The 18,431-nt window shown below is 48.8% G+C and overlaps 1 protein-coding gene across 17 annotated transcripts in view; it reads right to left on the bottom strand.

Moving 5' to 3' along the window:
* Positions 1-18,431, bottom strand: part of TRIM9 (tripartite motif containing 9) — a 128,614-nt gene that overhangs the window by 20,734 nt on the left and 89,449 nt on the right. For 13 of the 17 annotated variants that reach the window (XR_012159620.2, XM_073350161.2, XM_073350165.2 and 10 more), the window contains 3 exons: positions 17,378-17,531; positions 10,370-10,527; positions 3,086-3,224 (listed from right to left, as the gene is read on the bottom strand). Coding sequence is in view for 16 of the 17 variants with exons in the window: in XM_073350161.2 (XP_073206262.1) it covers positions 3,086-3,224; positions 10,370-10,527; positions 17,378-17,531 (451 nt within the window). In the remaining variant the exon portion in view is untranslated. The remainder of the gene's footprint in view (positions 1-3,085; positions 3,225-10,369; positions 10,528-17,377; positions 17,532-18,431) is intronic. The other 4 variants (XM_073350162.2, XM_073350164.2, XM_073350168.2 and 1 more) reach the window with 1 other exon arrangement.

Genomic DNA, 18,431 nt, shown 5'->3' with positions numbered 1-18,431 from the left:
TTCAGTGGATTTTGAATCAGTCCTTTTATGCCAGAGCTGGAAATCAGTAATTAAACAAATGAACCAGACCTCCAAGTGCCTTCAGCCGAGCAGTTAGTAACGAGTTACTAACGAGATTAACAACGGTAACAGCACGGCCTTGTTCCCAACCATCTTCTTCTCTTTGCGCCTTCCTCTTCTTTTCTTCTCACTTCCCCTCCTACTAAAATGCTCCAGCAGTTTGCGGAGCAGAGCAGAAGGGAAAAGCACTCTGCCAAACCCATGCTCATGCAAATCTGCACTCAGCAGCCCAATTCTGCGGAATAGGCCAGAAATTAAACCCCAAACCACTTGTCAGTGCAGCAGGGGTCTGTTCAATGATTCACTCAGATACACTTAAGCTGAATACAGGCACAATTTGTTTCTCTGTTTTGGGCCCAAAGAGCTCTGAGTGCTTCTGAGAGGAGAAAATGCTTTGGGACACATTTAGCTCTTTTTCTTTTTCATTGGAGTAACAAAAAAGGAGCCATTCAAGTAAAAAGACTCCAGTGAACAAAAGATCGGTTTCTGAAAGCCTGTCTCCTGACAAATGCTGGAAAGAAGGCTCCAAGCACAACGCCATTGTGCTGGGACCATCAACAGAATCCTTCTGATGGGCTCCTTTATCTGGGGCCTGCGCCATGTGGACAGGCTTGGACCTTGGATACCAAAATGCAAATATCCACCCAGAGGAAACCTGAGTCATAGGGACTGAGCAGGGGCTCCTGCACATTCCTGACCTGGGCTAGTTAAAGCAGTTAACCCTGGCCACCCCAGTTGTTTTGGTAGACAAATTCCATTCCCCAGGTTTGACTGATTCATGTAACAAGGGTTTTCCCTTTGCCATTGCTTTGGGCAGGAAGCTGAATATCAAAAGCTGCTTATGGGATAAAAATTGGAGAGGAATGGGAGGCCCTGTTGTGTGTTGTAAAGGCCCAATCCAGCTCCCGGTGCTGTCACTGAGAGTCTCTCTCTCGATGGTAATAGGGGGCCTTGACGATCCTTGGTATGTTCTGCACTATTTTCTCTTTGCAAAGTAACAACTACGGGTAGAAACTTCCAAAAGTGGCTAACTGAGTTAGGATCACAAATCCCACTGACTTTCACTGGGAGTGCAAGAGGTTATGGTACTCGGGCCACACCCTTGCCTGTCCCTGTGCTGGGGAGGGTTGGGACTGGTTGGTGTTAAGCTGCCACAGCGCTCTAAGCCAGCTGGGGGTCCCTCCACGCTTGAAAATCTCTGCTTAGGGCAGCTGTCCAGCTTTCTCTTTGGCAGCAGGAGTGGTGCAGAAGAGCCTCGTCGAGGGCCCTAAATGTTCCAACTCTTTTGGAAATGGTTTGTCGTTCTGCACATCCTGTGAGCTCTAGGGGGAATACGGCACTTTTCATGGGCCCCACATTGGTCTGCGCCAACACACAGAGAACTCATGCGGACGCCAGCGGGGGATGCATGGATGGGTCGGAGGCCAAGATATGGCCCATGATTTGTAATGAAAAGGCTTGCTTCTCCAGCCGCTCAGATAAGGAGGAAGAGCAGTCCTTGCTCCAGCTTCTCTCTGCTCTGTCTTCTGAGACATGTCATTACACTTCATCCATCTGTACTGCCGACATACTCAAAAACAGAGGGAAGCATTATGGCTTCCTTCTGAACAATAGGCATCATCTCCTGACGCACGACAAGTCACAGACGTGAAAATGGCTACATCCGAATCTGATCCTATGCGTCTGTGCTGATGTTTCTGATCACAACACCTTTTTCCTCGGCAACACTCAAAAACCGCAGCTCCTGCGTACGGACAGGCTGTGTTTAAACTGCCTTATGCACCATCAGCAGAACGACTAGTTACAGTGGTTTGATCATTGGCCTGCTAAATCCAGGGTTGTGAGTTCAATCCTTGAGGGGGCCATTTAGGGATCTGGGGCAAAAATTGGGGATTGGTCCTGCTTTGAGCAGGGGGTTGGACTAGATGCCCTCCTGAGGTCCCTTCCGACCCTGAGATTCTCTGATTCTGGTTCCAGTACCTCTAGCGCTAATGATAACTGCATGAAGCGGAAGGCGAATGGCTTGGTTTTCTCGAGCCAGGCTAAGCTTGCAGTGCTGGCCGTTAGAGACACCTGGATTTGGCTTGAAAAATGGAGCGACGTGGGTCTGGAAATTATGGAAAGGGAATACCGGTAGGTGTGGAGAACTACAAAGAAAGGGTCACTTTTCTGCTAATAAGTATACTTTAAAGGACTGCAGATGGGCTGGCACGGAGATGACAGCCCTTATCATGAGATTATTACCTGCTGTTTCTAACTCCCAAGTCATTTGTCTAAACTAGCCGTCTGACTCCTGACCTGAATGTCAGAATCAAGCCTATCTTCCAAGATGGATAAATTGCCTGGTGTGACAGATGTATTTAAAGGCAGGAAGAGAAAGGTTTCCCTCTGGTTATGCTTAACAGCAGCATTTAATATTCTAACCAAGGCAGCTGAAGGAGGTGGCTGTAATCAGCTTTGTACATGGAACCGGTGCGGCTTTGCTGTTGTATAGAAAGAACCCCAGACGGTCCCACAGTCTCTCTCATCCTTACAGTACACCACAGAGTGCGTCACTAAACACCATACATGACAATCATAGCGCAGCCAAGCACAGTCCTTGGTTTCTCAGCAATTTTTTTTTAATTTAAAGGGAATTAAAGACATTTGAGCTTCATTTTAAAATAATATAACTCCATCCAAGGTGCGAACCTGTCATCATTCAAATCCTAAATGCTCTTTCTCTGAGTCAGTGCCTGTCATTACATCACCAGCTTTCCTCCCACGAGAGCGCTGTACTTCACTAAATATATTCAGCGAAGGAAAGGCCTGGAAGACAATTGCTGACATTGCTCTGGCCTGCTGACATAACCTTTACTCTTCCTGTCACAGTCACTTGTTTTGCAGTGTTTGGCTTTTTAAATCTGGAGCCATGGAATTACTCCTTGCATTGCAATGCTAAGCGATGTGGATTTTACGGACGCTATGTGCGGGCAGCACTGTCTCTGGTGTATCATTTCACAGTGACATTGCTCAAGCCTCTTACCCTCGGACGTCTGTAGGACCAGGGTCTTGCTGTATTGGCTGACTCCTGTTTTGTTGAAGGCTTTGACGCGAGCACTGTACATGCTGTTGAAGTGCAGACCATCCACAGTGCACATCGTCTCTTTCCCGACGTACACCTCCTAGTTAGCAAACAGAGAGCTGCGTTAGGGTCGGACGCACAGGCTCTGCAGTGCAGACTTCCTAAGAAGATTTGCTGGACAGTGTTTTCACAGCTTGCTCAAACACAGACATGCAAGTAATGCACTTTTTGGTCATGCTACGCTGTCTGCCACAAGGCAAGAGATGGAGGAGATTCACCAGCGCGGGATAGCACAACACGATAAGATTGGGTCTAGATAAAATGATCCTATGGGTTGCCACTGGAGCTCTGACAAACCTACCAGGTAAAACCAGTTGCTGTACTGTAAGGCCATTGCTGTTCATGTTGGACCAAATCCTGAAATCCTTCCTCAAGCAAAACTCCCAGAGAAGTCCAGGGGAGTTTTGCCTGAGTGAAGAGAGATTATAAACTCAATGAAGTTCTGTAATCGGAAACTTGCACCTAGACGCTACTTCCTTGTAAACTCAGGTGGCAGGACGAATGCTTTACTGAACATACGTAAGAACGGCCACATTGGGTCAGAACAAAGGTCCATCTGACCCAGTGTCCTGTCTTCCGACAGCGGTCAATGCCAGGAGCCCCAGAGGGAATGAACAGAAGAGGTCATCATCAAGTGATCCATCCCCTGTCGCCCATTCCCAGCTTCTGGCAAACAGAGGCTACTGAAAGATAGGATTATGCCACAGATCCATGGCCAATTCACCAATGTGTTATTTTGATGCCAGTGTAACTCGGTTCAGATGAACAGAATCACAATGCCCTAATGCTGGAGTGACCAGCAATGTATCAAGCCCACAGACTACTAAATCCTCGCACACGTCAGTTACAGTATTTGCTTTTAATCACAGGGGATGTGATTTAAGCTCCTGCCTGCTTTCGTTTGTGTTGCTGGGGAAGGGTTATTCTTGGTTTCCTTGGGAAATATCCTCCACTCTCTCCTTTCTTCCAGGAATCCTTTGTGTATCTCTGCTGGGAGTAACAGACTGGAGTAGCGTGCGTCTGTTTAGTCTCTGCTTAAATATGGACGTCTTGTTTTCAAGGTACTGCACATTTCACCAGGACTTTTGGGCCTAACTGACCCATGAGACTCCTTTGGGAAAAGTCCCATGGACAAAGAACACAAAATTCTGCTCTATATCTTTTCCCTCAGTCTTGAGCAGATTAATTAAATTAGGCACCATTGCTGGTAGTTACGTAAATTGCAGCTCTGCTCAGGTACCGTGTTACCTGTAAGCACTCAGTAGTTAGCAGTGCAATTTGAGCTGTGAACTCACTTTACTGAGCAAAGGTAATAAAAAGTGAAATACACCTGGCACTGGGTTACAGAAAATGCTTCAGAGCTGTGTTCTAATGCTCTTACAGAAACGCGGGGTTTATTACTGCCTCACTTAACATACTGGGTTCCCACTTTATCCTCTTATCACTGTCCAACAGGACACTCATTTGATGTGATTATTAGAAAACGAACTGCCACTGAACAGCTTAATCACTTTGAGTGCCCTGGCATGTGGGTCAACCCCGACCATAAACACTTCAGCTCACTTTTACATCAATTTGTTCTCAGTCTTTAATGATTTCACAGAATCTGGCTGTTTGGATTTAACGCACCGTCTAACCTAATGATTGGTAAATTAGAGAAAAGCCAAACCCAGAACTTCCAGGGGCGGGGGGCCAAATCCCTGGATTCAAACTCTTCCCTTCTGGCTTGGGGTCCAACTCAGAACAACTCCGGAGGTGCATACCTTTTGGTTTCAGTTTGGATAAGACCAATCTCATCCATTGTACTGGAGCCAAAATCTCTAAACTCACCATTCCCATCTTCCCCTGGCCCCCCCAAAATAACCCCAGCTAGTGATGCTCTCCCACACCACGGAGATGTTCATGAGAGTTAACTCTTTAGTGAGTGTCAAGTGCTTCGAAATCCCCAGATAGAAAAGCAAAATATTATTCGCTGCAGCACATAAACAGGGCAGATCTGTTTTTGGCAGACTCTGACACGCCTCACGGACAGAGTGCTTGGCTATACATTGATTTGCACTTCTGCATACGTGGTAATGGCTGAGATGCTGGCGTGAGGAGAAACAGCAGCTGCATCTCCGAGCACAAGCGGATAACACAACAGACCTGGTCGGCCATGTCAGGAGCAAAGCTTTAAGGACTCAGGCAAACCCATTATTCTTTACTGTTGCAACTGCGATTGAAAACCCAGAATTGCTCTGATCGGGAGTAATAATGCTTGAGACAGTCCAGATTGCCAAGTCATCTGTCAAATAAACTATGTGATAAGATTTGAATTTTGTATCGTAAATGGCTTCTGAAGATGTGACCCCAGGGTTTGGAATCCACTTAGTGATTTGATTGGCCGGTGATGCTTTTCTTCTGGATAATCTCCACTGTTATCTGAAAGATCCTACGGCTTAATGAACAGCTGTGCCATAGGGAAGGCAAAGCCGATTCTAAACCGCCTTTTGCCTTCCACTATCCTAAGCCACCTTTTGCCTCCCACTATCAAACGAACCCCCATCACAAGTTAGAGCAGCCTCAGGAGTGCTCTAATCTGTCAGCTGGAGCAGTCTTTCATGACGACACCAAGCTGGGAGGGGTTGCAAGCACTTTGGAGGATAGGTTCAAAATTCAAAATGACCTTGACAGATTGGAGAACTGGTCTGAATTCAACAAGATGGAATTCAACAGAGACAAGTGCAAAGTACTTCACGTAGGAAGGAAAAATCAAACGCACAACTACAAAATGGGGAACAACTGGCTTGGAGGTAGTACTGCTGGAAAGGACCTGGGGGTTACAGTGGATCACAAGTTGAATACGAGTCAACAGTGTGATGCAGTTGCAAAAAAGGCTAGTATCATTCTGGGGTGTATTAACAGGAGTGTTGTATGTAAGACAGAGGAGGTAACGGTCTCAAGCTGCTTGGTACTGGTGAGGACCCAGCTGCAGTACTGTGTTCAATTCTGGGCACCACCACTGAGGAAGGATGTGGACAAATAGGAGAGAGTCCAGAAAAGAGCCACAAAAATGATAAAGGTTTAGAAAACCTAACCTGTGAAGAAAGGTTAAAAAAACAGGGCCTGTTTAGTCCTGAGAAAAGACGACGGGGGGGGGGACAGGGGACACCTGATAACAGTCTTCCAATATGCTGACCATTATAAAGAGGATGGTGATCAGTTGTTCTCCATGTCCGCTGAAGGTAGGACAAGAAATCATGGGCTTAATCTGCAGCAAGGGAGATTCAGATAAGATATTAGGAAAAATGTTCTAACTGTAAGGGCCGTTAAACTCTGGAATAGGCTTCCAAGGGAGGTCATGGAGAAAGGCCTCAGTGGGGGACCTGTAGCTAAGCACCCCCTTAGCACGACTGGGATCACGACTAGTGATCATCCAGTCTTCATCCTTCATCACCTTGTGCAATGGTGAGCAAGGGCACGGCCCCATGAGGGATGTGACTTCACCCACGCTTGAGCCCTGCAGCCCCTTGCAAGGACCTGCAGGCTCCAGCCCTATCGGAATACATGAGCTGGTCTTAAAGCACTAGGTCACTATGCGGCTGGTGGTGCGGGACTCCTGGGATCAGGGTCACTTTATGGAGGCAGCCCTCTCAGCACTGGGAGAAAGGAGGTGGAGAACTTGGTGTGGCTCGGCATGCAGAGACCCTGTCTGATTCTGGAGTGGCAGGGACTCGAGGCAGCCATGCCCAGTCTTGCTTGATTGGAAGGAACAGGAGGCTTTGACAGTGAGGCAGCTAAAGTAAAAAACTCGGTGGTCTTGAGGCTTTGAGAGTCCTCTAGAGAGGACACTGAATAGCTGAGTTTAATTGTCCTCCAGTCACATTGTGAATACGTTTACTCCTGAGGGCATTCTGGGCAAAAAAATTAAAAAATTCTGAGCCAAAAAATTAAAAATTCTGTGCACAATATTTTAAAATTCTGCAAGTTTTATTTGTTAATAAATAAATGCAGAGGCTCCAGCATGGCAGTGGGGAACACAGGCCACTGGCTGCACTGCGGTAGGAGATCGCCTTGCAGCCTGCCTGCCCACCCCCAGGACACGGACTCAGCAGTGAGGCTGCACCCGACCCTGACACAGCAGGGCCTGGGCCTGCCCCAGAAATACCCTGGGGCTCTGCCCCTCTGCACCAGGTGTGGGGCAAGCAGGCTCAACCAGGCAGGATCCAAGTGTGGAGGGGCTCAGTGTGGGGGGATCCAGGTGTAGGGTGAGAGGATTCTGTGTGGGACAACCTGGGTGCTGGCAGCTCAGTGCAGGGGTCTAGGTGTGAGGGGGATCTGGATGCGCAGAGGCTCATTTTGGGGGGCGGGGTTCCAGGTGCAGGGGTAATGGGACTCTGCAGGGGCTTCCAGGTGAAGGTGGCTGGGGTTCAGTGGAAGGGTCTGGGGGTCTCAGTTGGGGGTTCAGGTGCTGGGGAAGTGGGGCTTGGTGGAGTGGGGATCTGGGTGCAGCTAGTTGGGGGTTAGTGGTGTGGGGGCTCAGGATGGTGCAGGGGATGGGGGGTTAAGTGCTGGGAGCTCAGTGAGGGGTGGTCTGGGTGCATGGGTAGAGGTCCAGAGGCAGGAGATCTGGATGCAAGGGGGCTCCAGATGTAGGGGCTGAGGTTCAGTGGGGTGGGGTTCAGGTACAGAGGGCTAGGGTGGTTCTGGATGTAGTGGGTGAGGCTTGGCAGGGGTGTCTGGCTATGGAAGATCCAGATGCACGGGGTTGGGTGGATGGGGGAGCATCTCATCTACAGTGACCCCTCCCCCCCACAGCTGAGGAGCAATGGGGGCAGGAAGCAGGGGAGGATGCTGAGCTCCTTGCAGCTGGGGGAGGTTTCTTGGGGTGGGTCTGACACAGCCCCAGCCACTCCTTGCAGGAGAAGAGGAAGTCCCATCCTGTCCTGCCTCCAGCCCTGCTGAAACTAGTACCTGATCCCAGCTCAGGATAGGAGCCACTGGCTGGGCTGTCCCCAGCCCCTTGGTGATTTACCGCTCTGCCAGCTGCCTGAAACAATGTCCCTGCTCTGCTAGGGAGTGGTGCGGAACTGCTCTTGCAGCTTCCCTTTGCTTCCCTGTCAGAAAGACATTTTTCTGCAGGAAAACAAAGAAATCTGCAGGGAACATGAACTCTGCACACACACAGTGGTGCAGAATTCCCCCAAAAGTAATACATCTGTGGGATTCTGAAACAAAAGGCGATTTCCTTTTACTTCCTGGCCCCAGCTAGAAAGCTTTATTCCCTGCACCTTTCTCTCATTAAACTCAATACATCCCCTCTGTCAACTGCCCAGTTTCTGCTCTGGATCTCGCCTGGCTGTGTCATGTGCAGCTGGAGTTCAGGAAACACGGTGGGCTGCTCTCTCCTGCCTGCTTTGAATGGTGATGAATATGCTAGAGAATAATTATGAGCATGTCGGATCAGAGAAAAATCACATTTTAATTGTATAATTACAGCAATTTAAAAGTCCCCAAGCCTTAAACGCCTCTGATTGCCTGTAGTATAGCAAACCGCAATCCTCCATGGGAATTAGCAGCCTTTGCAAGAGATGTTTGGCAGCCTACTTTAAGCTGTTCAAAAATTGCTTTAAAATGAGTTCTTCTCATTTCCAAAGCATGCTGATCATCAAGGCAGATATTATCCAACAACAACAAAATACTCTGCCCTGCAGCCTCAGTTCACCTGACCTCCCAAATACCATTATTTGACGTTAGTGGGACGGAAGGATGAAGAGTTTGGAGAAGTTCTCAATCACTCATTATAAGGGTTAGGCATAAGCATCACCTGATTCTGCAGCCATTATGCGAGTAATCTTCCTGCTCATGTGAGTAGGAGCTGCAGGCTTCAGCCTTAAGTGAACTTCCACTCTCCGATCTACCCCCAGTAAACAAACTACACACACCTGGGGCCAAATTCTGCACTCGACGACAATGGGAAATAAAGTGAGTCAGACTGAACAGCGTAACCAGGGGCAGAATTCTGTGAGTATTTGCAGTGCAAATGCGTTTGGAAGTGGATTTGAAAACAAGAAAAAAATCCACCGGCAGTTTGGAAATATTTTCGCATAGATAAAAAAGGCAGGAATGCAAACTGATTAAAAAAAAATTGAAGACCAATCCTTAGGTTCAGCCACCTCTGTGCTCCCCTGATCCCACAATTGGCTATTGGGATATTGCCCCTATGTGTAACTTGAATTTTTCAGCCACAGGAGGGCTCCTTCCAAGTGAAGGAGAGAATCAGATACAATGTCTGAAATGAAAAGTGGAAAGAGAGAGAGAGAGAGAGAGAGAGAGAGAAAAGGAGTACTTGTGGCACCTTAGAGACTAACCAATTTATTTGAGAGAGTGTTTCTCCAAGAGGGAACCTGATGGATGTGGTCATGGCTAAAGACTAACCGCTTAACTGTCTAACAATGAAAGTTACCGGGGAAGCCATTTCCCTGCAGGGTCCTGCTATCACTACTGTATCTTTGCAGGAGTGACTCTCATGTAGAATTGGTAGGCCCTGTGTAATAATCTATCCTGAGCCACTGCTACAGAACAACTGTGCGGTGTCTTCCATCATGGCAAGCACTCCTTGGCCGATAGTTTCAACTATCTCTGAACTGGTGTCTACAGTCGACTGTTGTGAGACTACTTCACTTCCCCCTGCAAGGTTAGCAGCTGGGTTTTCAATCCACAGCCTTTTAAGGCCAGAAAGGACCATTCTGGCTATCTGGTCTGATCTCCTGGGTCACACAGGCCACAGACTATCACCTGCATCAAGTCCCTCACAATAAGAATATTCACTGGAATAAAAACCAGACTGAAGCTGTTGACAAAAAGTGAAAGATTCAGTTCACATCCGGGAGAAGCTTTTACTGTATAGAAATAAACAACATACGAACTCTTCTAAAAAACAATACAAAACTGGCCTGATGCCCCACTGCCGTGCGCCTCGTGGGATCATTTACACCTGTGTAACCTGAGTGAAAACAGTACATGAGACTTAAGATTTCTGTGATTCTACAAGGCAGTGGCAGGCTCTCCAGCCCAGTGCATCTCTGCAGAATAGAAGCCTGCTTCTTGTCTATCCGCAATGCTCCTGTGTGGCTCACTCATCACTGGCATGGTCTTCCACGTAAGGCACGTTTTATCAGTGGAACAGGTGCTCTCAATACCTACCCTGAACTGACCACCGTTCCCATCATCCAGCTCTAGAATATATCCTTCCACCTGCACGGTCGACAAAGGGGGCTGTTTCCAGGACAACGTGGCGCTGTTGTTGTGGGTGCAACACTCTTCTAGCTGTAGGATTGGGGGTGCCGGCACTGGAGAGGAAGCTAAACAAAAATTAGTGTAACCCTGGCTTCTACGACCACAGTGGACATCCGGCGTAGCAAGCGCATTCAAATAGCATGTAAAGTCATGCACACTTTCGCCAGTATATGGAGGCCACGTTTACAAGCTTGTTACCTAGTCTGCATTTCTCAATGGATTTAAGGTAAAATCTCATGGGACTGAGGCACAGAGGAACAAGAAGGGACTGGGTTTTCTCACTTCCCGTGAGAAGCTTTGCAGAATTTGGGTTTTCATCAGCTTGTCAATGTGAAATTTTACTGGGGCTACTTCATTTTCTCTTACATTTGCTTTCGAATAAATTTTGCATGAGTGTGAAAACATAGCACCACACCCCCAGGTGTGAGAGCGAGGCTCCCATACATAAGCCTCCCATCACAACGGCATAATCAAGGACCAGGAAGGTCATAGGAGCACCTTCCCGATGTACTGTGAGAGTCTGGCTTCAGAGGGACAGGCATTATCATTCCCGGATGAGAACACGGCCACTGGTTGCAGCATCAGGGGAAAGAGTGGGTCTAATTCACCTCTTTGTTACCCCAGGTTTCCACCATGCAAGTTCATTGCAATCAAAAGAGTTACAGCAGTGTATCAATAGAATAGCAGATGGGTGAGTCGGGATCACGGCCTTTGCGATGACTTGTGGCTCGAGGTGCACCTGATCTTCCTCACGGTGGGTCATGAAGGAGCAGTAATTCGGGGGCTGGGGGGAGGGGGTCGCTGTGATAGGTACGGTGAGCCACATATAACAAGAGATAAATATGTTTTCAATAGTGCTAATTCAGTGCAAGTAAATGTTCTGGGTGGACATCGCTGTTGACCAAAGTTGGCCAAGGATCTTCAAAAGAGGTACACTGAATTTCACCACAAAATCTTGCGACTGTACCTCAGCCAACCCACAGTCACCATTCCAGAAGTGAACATAGTATGGACTCCATAAGTACGTCTACACAGCAGCTAAACACCCACAGGTGGCCCAGGTCAGCTGACTCGGGCGCACAGGGCTTTGGCTGTAAAATTACTGTGTAGATGTTCGGGCTTGGGCTGTAGCTCGAGCTCTAGGGCCCTGCAAGGGGGAAGGTCCCAGAGCCCGGGCTCCAGCCCAAATCCCAACATCAACACTGCCGTTTTACAACCCCGCAGCCCGAGTCAGCTGACCCCGGCCAGCCGCGGCTGTGCTGCAGGTCTATTGTTCCAGTGTAGACGTACCCCAGGGGGCATTCATGGCTGGGCTTCTTTGCCGACTCACTCAAGCAAATTGCCAGAGTCAGTTGTAGGGGTGGGTTTTGTCAGTGCTCATGTCCATTAGGAAGTGTACTGAAACCACAGCAACAAATTCATTTCACGGAGGCCGCCAAACAGGGACCAGCCGGTAACTACTTTCAGTCTCCAGTCTTTGTTGGGTTAGAACCAGTGATGGAGAGGAAAAAGGCTGAATAGTCCATAGCCAAGCCTCCATGTGTGCTCCTGCCCAAGACAAAAAGTCATTTCATGGTATTTTCTGCTCCAGCAGGAGCATTAGCTCATCTGCAATAAACAAAAAGTAAAAGAAGGAGGTCTGCTCCTGCTCTACAAAAGACTTGGAGGAGACTCCACAGGGAAAGGGGACCCGCTTCTCCCAGCCCATAGCTGACCCCACAGTGATACTTAACCTCTCTACTGAAACATTTACTACCAAGGGGGAAAAACCCTACCCATTTCCTTAGTCCAGACTTAATCATAGAATCATAGAATATCAGGGTTGGAAGGGACCCCAGAAGGTCATCTAGTCCAACCCCCTGCTCGAAGCAGGACCAATTCCCAGTTAAATCATCCCAGCCAGGGCTTCGTCAAGCCTGACCTTAAAAACCTCTAAGGAAGGAGATTCTACCACCTCCCTCTCGTAACTTCACATATTCCAGCCCCGTTCCCTATCTATATAGCACTTGCCAGCTTGCACGACAGGAGAGAAATGATATGTATTACAATCCAGTCTGCTAGGGGAAGAAGAGACGGAATTACTTTTAATGATTCGACACATATAGCTGAGCTGCATCAAAACTTCTTGAGCAGAAGTCGCAGAGGGTCACCTGGGGAATTAGTGCCAGACGGGAGTGATGTGTGGGCATCACGGCACCGGCAAGTTTTAAGGAGGGACAAGTGCCTTGTTTGGTATAATTCAGTGGGTAGGTCAGACACCTGTAACATGTAAACTGTGGCTATGCCAGCACTGGGAGCGGGGACTGCCTGCTCTGCTGAGGGTGAAGGGAGGCTTTGCGTATGGGGCAATCCTGGTGCCAGGGGTTTGAGAGATTCTTGGCAAGTTTTGTCCAAACTGGGCCCACAGGGCCTGGGTGGCTGAATTCCCTCAACAGCAGAACGAATCTCGTTCTCCGACAGCCTGGAGGCAGACCAGATCTCCAGCTTCCGACACACCTAAAACGCACGGCCCTGTGCTTCCCCGTCTCACAAGGTCCCCAGAGCCACAGGCCGACAACAGTGCTGCGAGCCGGCACCATTTAAAGGCACATCCCAGCAAAGCAGCAACTTGGCTGCCTTTCTGGAGGGGTCTCTCTGCTTCACGGCTTCCCCCTGTCCCCAGATTTTCTCGTCTTTTCAGTCTTAAAAGAAGGGAACAGGAAAAGCACAACACAGGCGTAAAGGGGAGGAGAATGGGAGGTGGCAGGTGGGGAAGGGAGAGGGGGCAGTGTGCAAAGGAAAAGGTATGAACACCGGAAGAGAAAAGCCACATGCTGATACACTGGAGGAACCCTCAGCTGCCCTGCTAATGGCCCCACACGAGCAGCACCAGGAGGCCAGATCACAAGCCACGGACCATATCTGGGAGACCTAAGCCATGTGGCTCATGTCTGGGGCAGCCTCCCCGGGGTTATCACGATTTGTCTCGGGGGGTTTCCCCGGTGCACTGTGCAAACAGGCTTTTCTCCAGTAGCTGTGAGACGTTGTCCTTTCCCAGCAGTGTGCTCCCTATGGCTCCAGTGTGACAGCTGTCCTGCGTGTTCCCTTCCATTCCTCAAGTCTGATCTGCCCCCCCCCCCCATACCCAGTATCTCAGCTCAAGACCTTCCCCCACACCGGTGCCTTTAGGGCAGGAGCTGCTCTCTGGGCTGCGAGCAGCTGGCGCTGGTTCGTCACCTCCTGGCTCAGCAGGTTTGTGATCTGAAGAACTGAAATGGCACTTCCTCCCCCCGGGTGGGCAATGCGCCCCCGGTCCCACTGCCGCAGAGGGTGCAACTGCGCTGTCAGCAGGCTACGTGGCGGAGCATGTACGCCAGCCGTTACGGCTGCATCATCATCATCAGATTGGAAATCAGCCTGTTTACGTCCATATCCTATGTGCCTCTGGGGGGGTCTTTCTACGCGGCAGGCTGAGCGCTAGGTCATGTATTCCACCCACCTACGAGCTTGTCTATACAGTAATGCCTCACTTAACGCCCTCCCGCGCAACGTTGTTTTGATGTTACGTCCCTGCTCCATTAGGGAACAGGCTCGTTTAAAGTTGTCCAACGCTCCCTTATAACGTCGTTTGGCTGCCTGCTCTGTCCACTGCTTGCAGGATTCTGTGGAAGAGCAGCGACTTTAGAAGGGAGCATTGCACAACGTCCTCTTCTCCGCCTCCTCCCCCTCCCTCCCAGCGCTTCCCCCGCTGCCAAACTGCTGTTTGGCGGCGCTTAGGACTTTCTGGGAGGGAGGGGGAGGAGCGGGGAAGCGTCGCACTCGGGGAAGGAGGCAGCGAGGCGGGGGTGGGGGGAGCTTTGCTGCCGGTGGGTGCAGAGCACCTGTTAATTTTTCACCGTCAACCAGCACCGAACTCTGCCAGCATTCAGGAGGTTGGAGGGGAGGGGGGAAGAGCTCCACAAACATCATTGATGAGTATAGTATTAAATGGTTTGTTTAAAACTTGTACCTGTATTAAATTGCTTGTTTAAAATTGTTTAAAACTTATACTGTTTATGTATATAATGCCTTTTGTCTGGCAAAAACAATTTCCTTGGAACTTAACCCCACCATTTACATGAAATCTTATGGGAAAATTGGATTCGTTTAACATTGTTTTGCTTAAAGTTGCATTTTTCAGGAACATAACTGCAATGTTAAGTGAGGAATTACTGTACAGGAGACTCTGCTGTACCCTCCCCGGGACGAAGCGCACTCCCACTCACTCGCCTCATTCCTTCTGTGCCCTTTCTTGGCCTGTCCCTCCCTCTCCAAGCTTGCTGGGTAGGGTCCCAGCATGTGCCGCCATTTCCTTCCATTACTTAGCTCCGAAAGGAAGGGGAGGGGCTCAATCATCTTACACCCAATATCAGAGCTCCAGAATACGGCCATGCGGGGCTACATCGAACACGTCTGCAAAGGGAGAAGAATAAGGCCCTGCCCCTCCAAACCGAGTATTGGGGGGAGGGATAGCTCAGTGGTTTGAGCATTGGCCTGCTAAACCCAGAGTTGTGAGTTCAATCCTTGAGGGGGCCATTTAGGGATCTGAGGCAAAAAAAAAATAAAAAAATAAAAAAAATTGGGGATTGGCCCTGCTTTGAGCAGGGGGTTGGACTAGGTGACCTCCTGAGGTCCCTTCCAAACCTGATATTCTGTTCTATTCTAAGTCGTGGGAACAGGGCAGCAGGTGTGCACCCGCTGCTCGTAGTGCTCGGGTGGGGCAGAGCTGTACCCCTTACCCCCCCATGCCAGCCAGCCGAGCAGGAGCATGCCGCATGCTTCTAAAGACGCAAGCAATTTACTCCTGCCCAGCACAATCCTGGGGCAGCAGCGGGATTGTAGCTCTGAGGGGAACCTCTGAGGCCCAGGGCCTCCCCACAGGTTGGTGCAGTTTGTGCAGCACCTATTGCTCAGGCCCACGTCGGGAAATGGTCTTCATTGAGTGGTTGCCCAGTTATGTGATTCTGGTGAATTCCGTGTATTCTTAATGCAAAGGGAAAGGGAAAGGCAGCTAAGCCAGCGGCAGACTTGCTTTTGCTAATTAAAAACAAAACCCCTTAGGCTAAATTATTAATACAAGGGAGGAAGGAGACTTCCCACGGCCTGCACGATTTGTGCGCAAGCTGCAGAGAAAGTTCAGCCCTGACTGGGTTTGACCAGACTTTCAGTCTTCACCACTCTATTAAAAATGCAGCTGGTGCTTTAAAACAATGGTCCAATTAACTAACGGTGAGTCATGGGTGCGCTAATTGTCAAGGTGTTGGTCATGTATCAACTAATTGCATATCAGAACATCCAGCTGAGACAGCAATGAATGCTCAGGGCCAGATCCTGAGCCGGTGACCTTGAAGTCACTAGAGCTACCCCAATGGGCACCACAGGCAGTCAAGAGGTGTAAGCTTGGCTCCACCCCATCACAGTTTGCTGTGTCACAGCCAATCAGCATCTTCTTTCAACTGCCAGGGACTTCACAAGTCGGGAATTGCTCCCAGGTTGCGACGGATCCCTGCAGCTCTGTGAATTAATGAGACTTCGCAGAGGTAGACCACCGCGGAACCAGTTGCCCACGAGGAGAGAATATAATCAGGAGGAAATTAAAATTAAGATGAAGTGCTTAAAAAAACGAACAACAAAGAAAAACAAAACAAAAAACAAACAAAAAAAACAAACCCCAAGGAAAAAGCCAAATGATCTGGATGTTGTGGTTCTTTGCTACAATGTAGCGTGCAGAATGTTTCTGGCATGTCTGAGATGATAACGCTCTTGGGCTCAGGCAAATTTGCATTCTTGTTTGAGAGCTGTGCTTTCAAGTCAAGTCATTCAGACTGGAGACAGACAGCACGTTATCTAGGCAATGCAAACCACCATTCAGCAGCGTGTGTGAGAGCTGTGGGCATGTGAGAGGGATGTAGGCATTTCTTTATACTGCTTCAAAACCCTCCCCCCTTCACACGCGTGAGAATTCCCACTGAAGCCAAAGGGACAGCGCGCATCAGTCAGTCAAGCAGGATTTGGCTCCGAGTGTGAAAAACTTCATCTCCTTTGAGATCTGCACAATTGGGGAACAGGTGGCCTCAGCATCATGGGTTCGGGACTGTTTCCAAAGCACGGCCAGGTGCAGCTGTGCTCTCCCTGACTCTCGTTTAGAAGAGAACATCCTGGGCAGCCAGAGATGCAGGGACAGCAGGTTGTTCCTCCAGTTAAGACAAAATTGAGCCAGGAGGCAATGAAAAAAAAGAAAACAAAGGCTGGTTCTGATTTCCTGAGCGATCTCATACGAGTCATTCAGCCTCTTTGTGCCGTGGCTTAATAATGCTGATACCTATGGGTGTTGTGAGGAGAAAGCAATTACAACTTGTGAAGTGCACTGGCCTTTTTGGAGGGAAGGTACTATATCAGATCCCAGTGCTGGGCACCTCCTGCAAAACACGGGCGGCCCCGCCATTGTCAATTGTTTGTACATGGTGCATGCGCACACATGCACTGAGCAAGAGACAGTCCTTCCCCCAAAAACTTCTCCTCTAGACACAAACGGTGGCAGAAAGGAAAGATTACTTTACTACCCCTATTGTACAGCTGGGAAACTGAGGCACAGAGCGACTGAGTGACTTAACCAAGGCCCTGGAGGGAGCCTGTGGCAGAGCTGAGTATTGAATCTGGAACTCCAGAACAGTTGCTTAACCATAGGACCTTCTCTGAGGTTTTAAACCCACCTTCTTAATTTTTATTTGTAAGGCAACAAATATCTTAAAAAACCAAAGTCCCTAGTAGATAAAATTAGCTCCAACGTGTTGCCCCTTTATATCCAGTGATTTTTCATTAAACCCAGAGATTGTGGTGCGCACAAGCCAATGATAGGTGAGTGTTATTTGTTAAATGTACTGAAGATAGGCTTACCTTTCATCTGCACAAAATCGAGCTGGTGGATGGATTGCAGCAAAGGCGCACTGTCCAGGTTTAAATCAAAGTCTGTGGTCATCCTTGGGGTTAGCGTCCCTTTTCCCCACTGGTCCTCGGTCAAGTGCACTCTCCTGATCAGAGCATCGGAAATCTGATTGCAAGAAAGACTTCAGTTATTACACGCCACTCCAGCAAGTGCTTTGTGCCCTAGAAAGAGCTGGTTCTTTATGACAGTAAAAGTCAACAGGGCTTGAAATCAAAGGCTTGCCCACGTTGAGTTTTGGCGTCACTAAAGTTTCATGGTGACTTGAGTTTTGCCATTAACTTCAATGGGGCCAGGGTGTCACCCAAGGGCTCTACCAAGGCCATTCATTTTAGGTTTAGATTTTGTACAGTACTTCAAGCAGAACCAAATTATGTATCTGGAGCTACTGAGCATCTTAGTTAGGCCAAACGAATCAATGCCATCTTATAGGGGTGACCCAATGCCCAGAGACATCAATGCAAGGGCTTTCACTGGCTGCAGTGAAAAGCCCTTCTTATGAACTATTATTGTTCTTGTGAGCCACGTATTGAGTCTGTCTCCCATTAGGGTCCTGGAGGGCTGCGTGTTGTAATATTTATTCTGGAGATACAATAAGAATCTTCCTCCAAACTCTTCTCCCAGTGTCTGTGTTCCAGTGTTCTCACAGGATGAATTCATTCCTGTTTTGCTTCCTACCTTACATGCAGCCTTCTCCAGCCTGTTCAGTCTCTGACATCCATGTAAGATATTTTTTTCTCCTTACAGAGGGCCAGTTTCTGATGTCCTTGCTCACAATGAGTAGTAATTTCGCACAGTGCCATTGAAATCATGCAGAGAAAGGTGCTACTCACGTGGGTTAAGGGTATCAGGACCTGCCTCATAGCTAGTGCCGCTGCGTTTCTTGTGACGAACCAGCGGTACTCACTCTTAGAGCACAGGGATACGTCTCCCTTGTTCGGTCTTCATTGACAGGTAAAATCTCTAGAAATACACAGCTAACACAGGGTCTGATCCTCCTCATGCTAC

The sequence above is a fragment of the Lepidochelys kempii genome, chromosome 6 (assembly GCF_965140285.1).
Source record: "Lepidochelys kempii isolate rLepKem1 chromosome 6, rLepKem1.hap1, whole genome shotgun sequence".
In the NCBI taxonomy this organism is placed as follows: Eukaryota; Metazoa; Chordata; order Testudines; family Cheloniidae; genus Lepidochelys; species Lepidochelys kempii.
The sequence above is the reverse complement of the archived record's forward strand: the minus strand, read 5'-3'. Positions and strand labels throughout refer to the sequence as shown.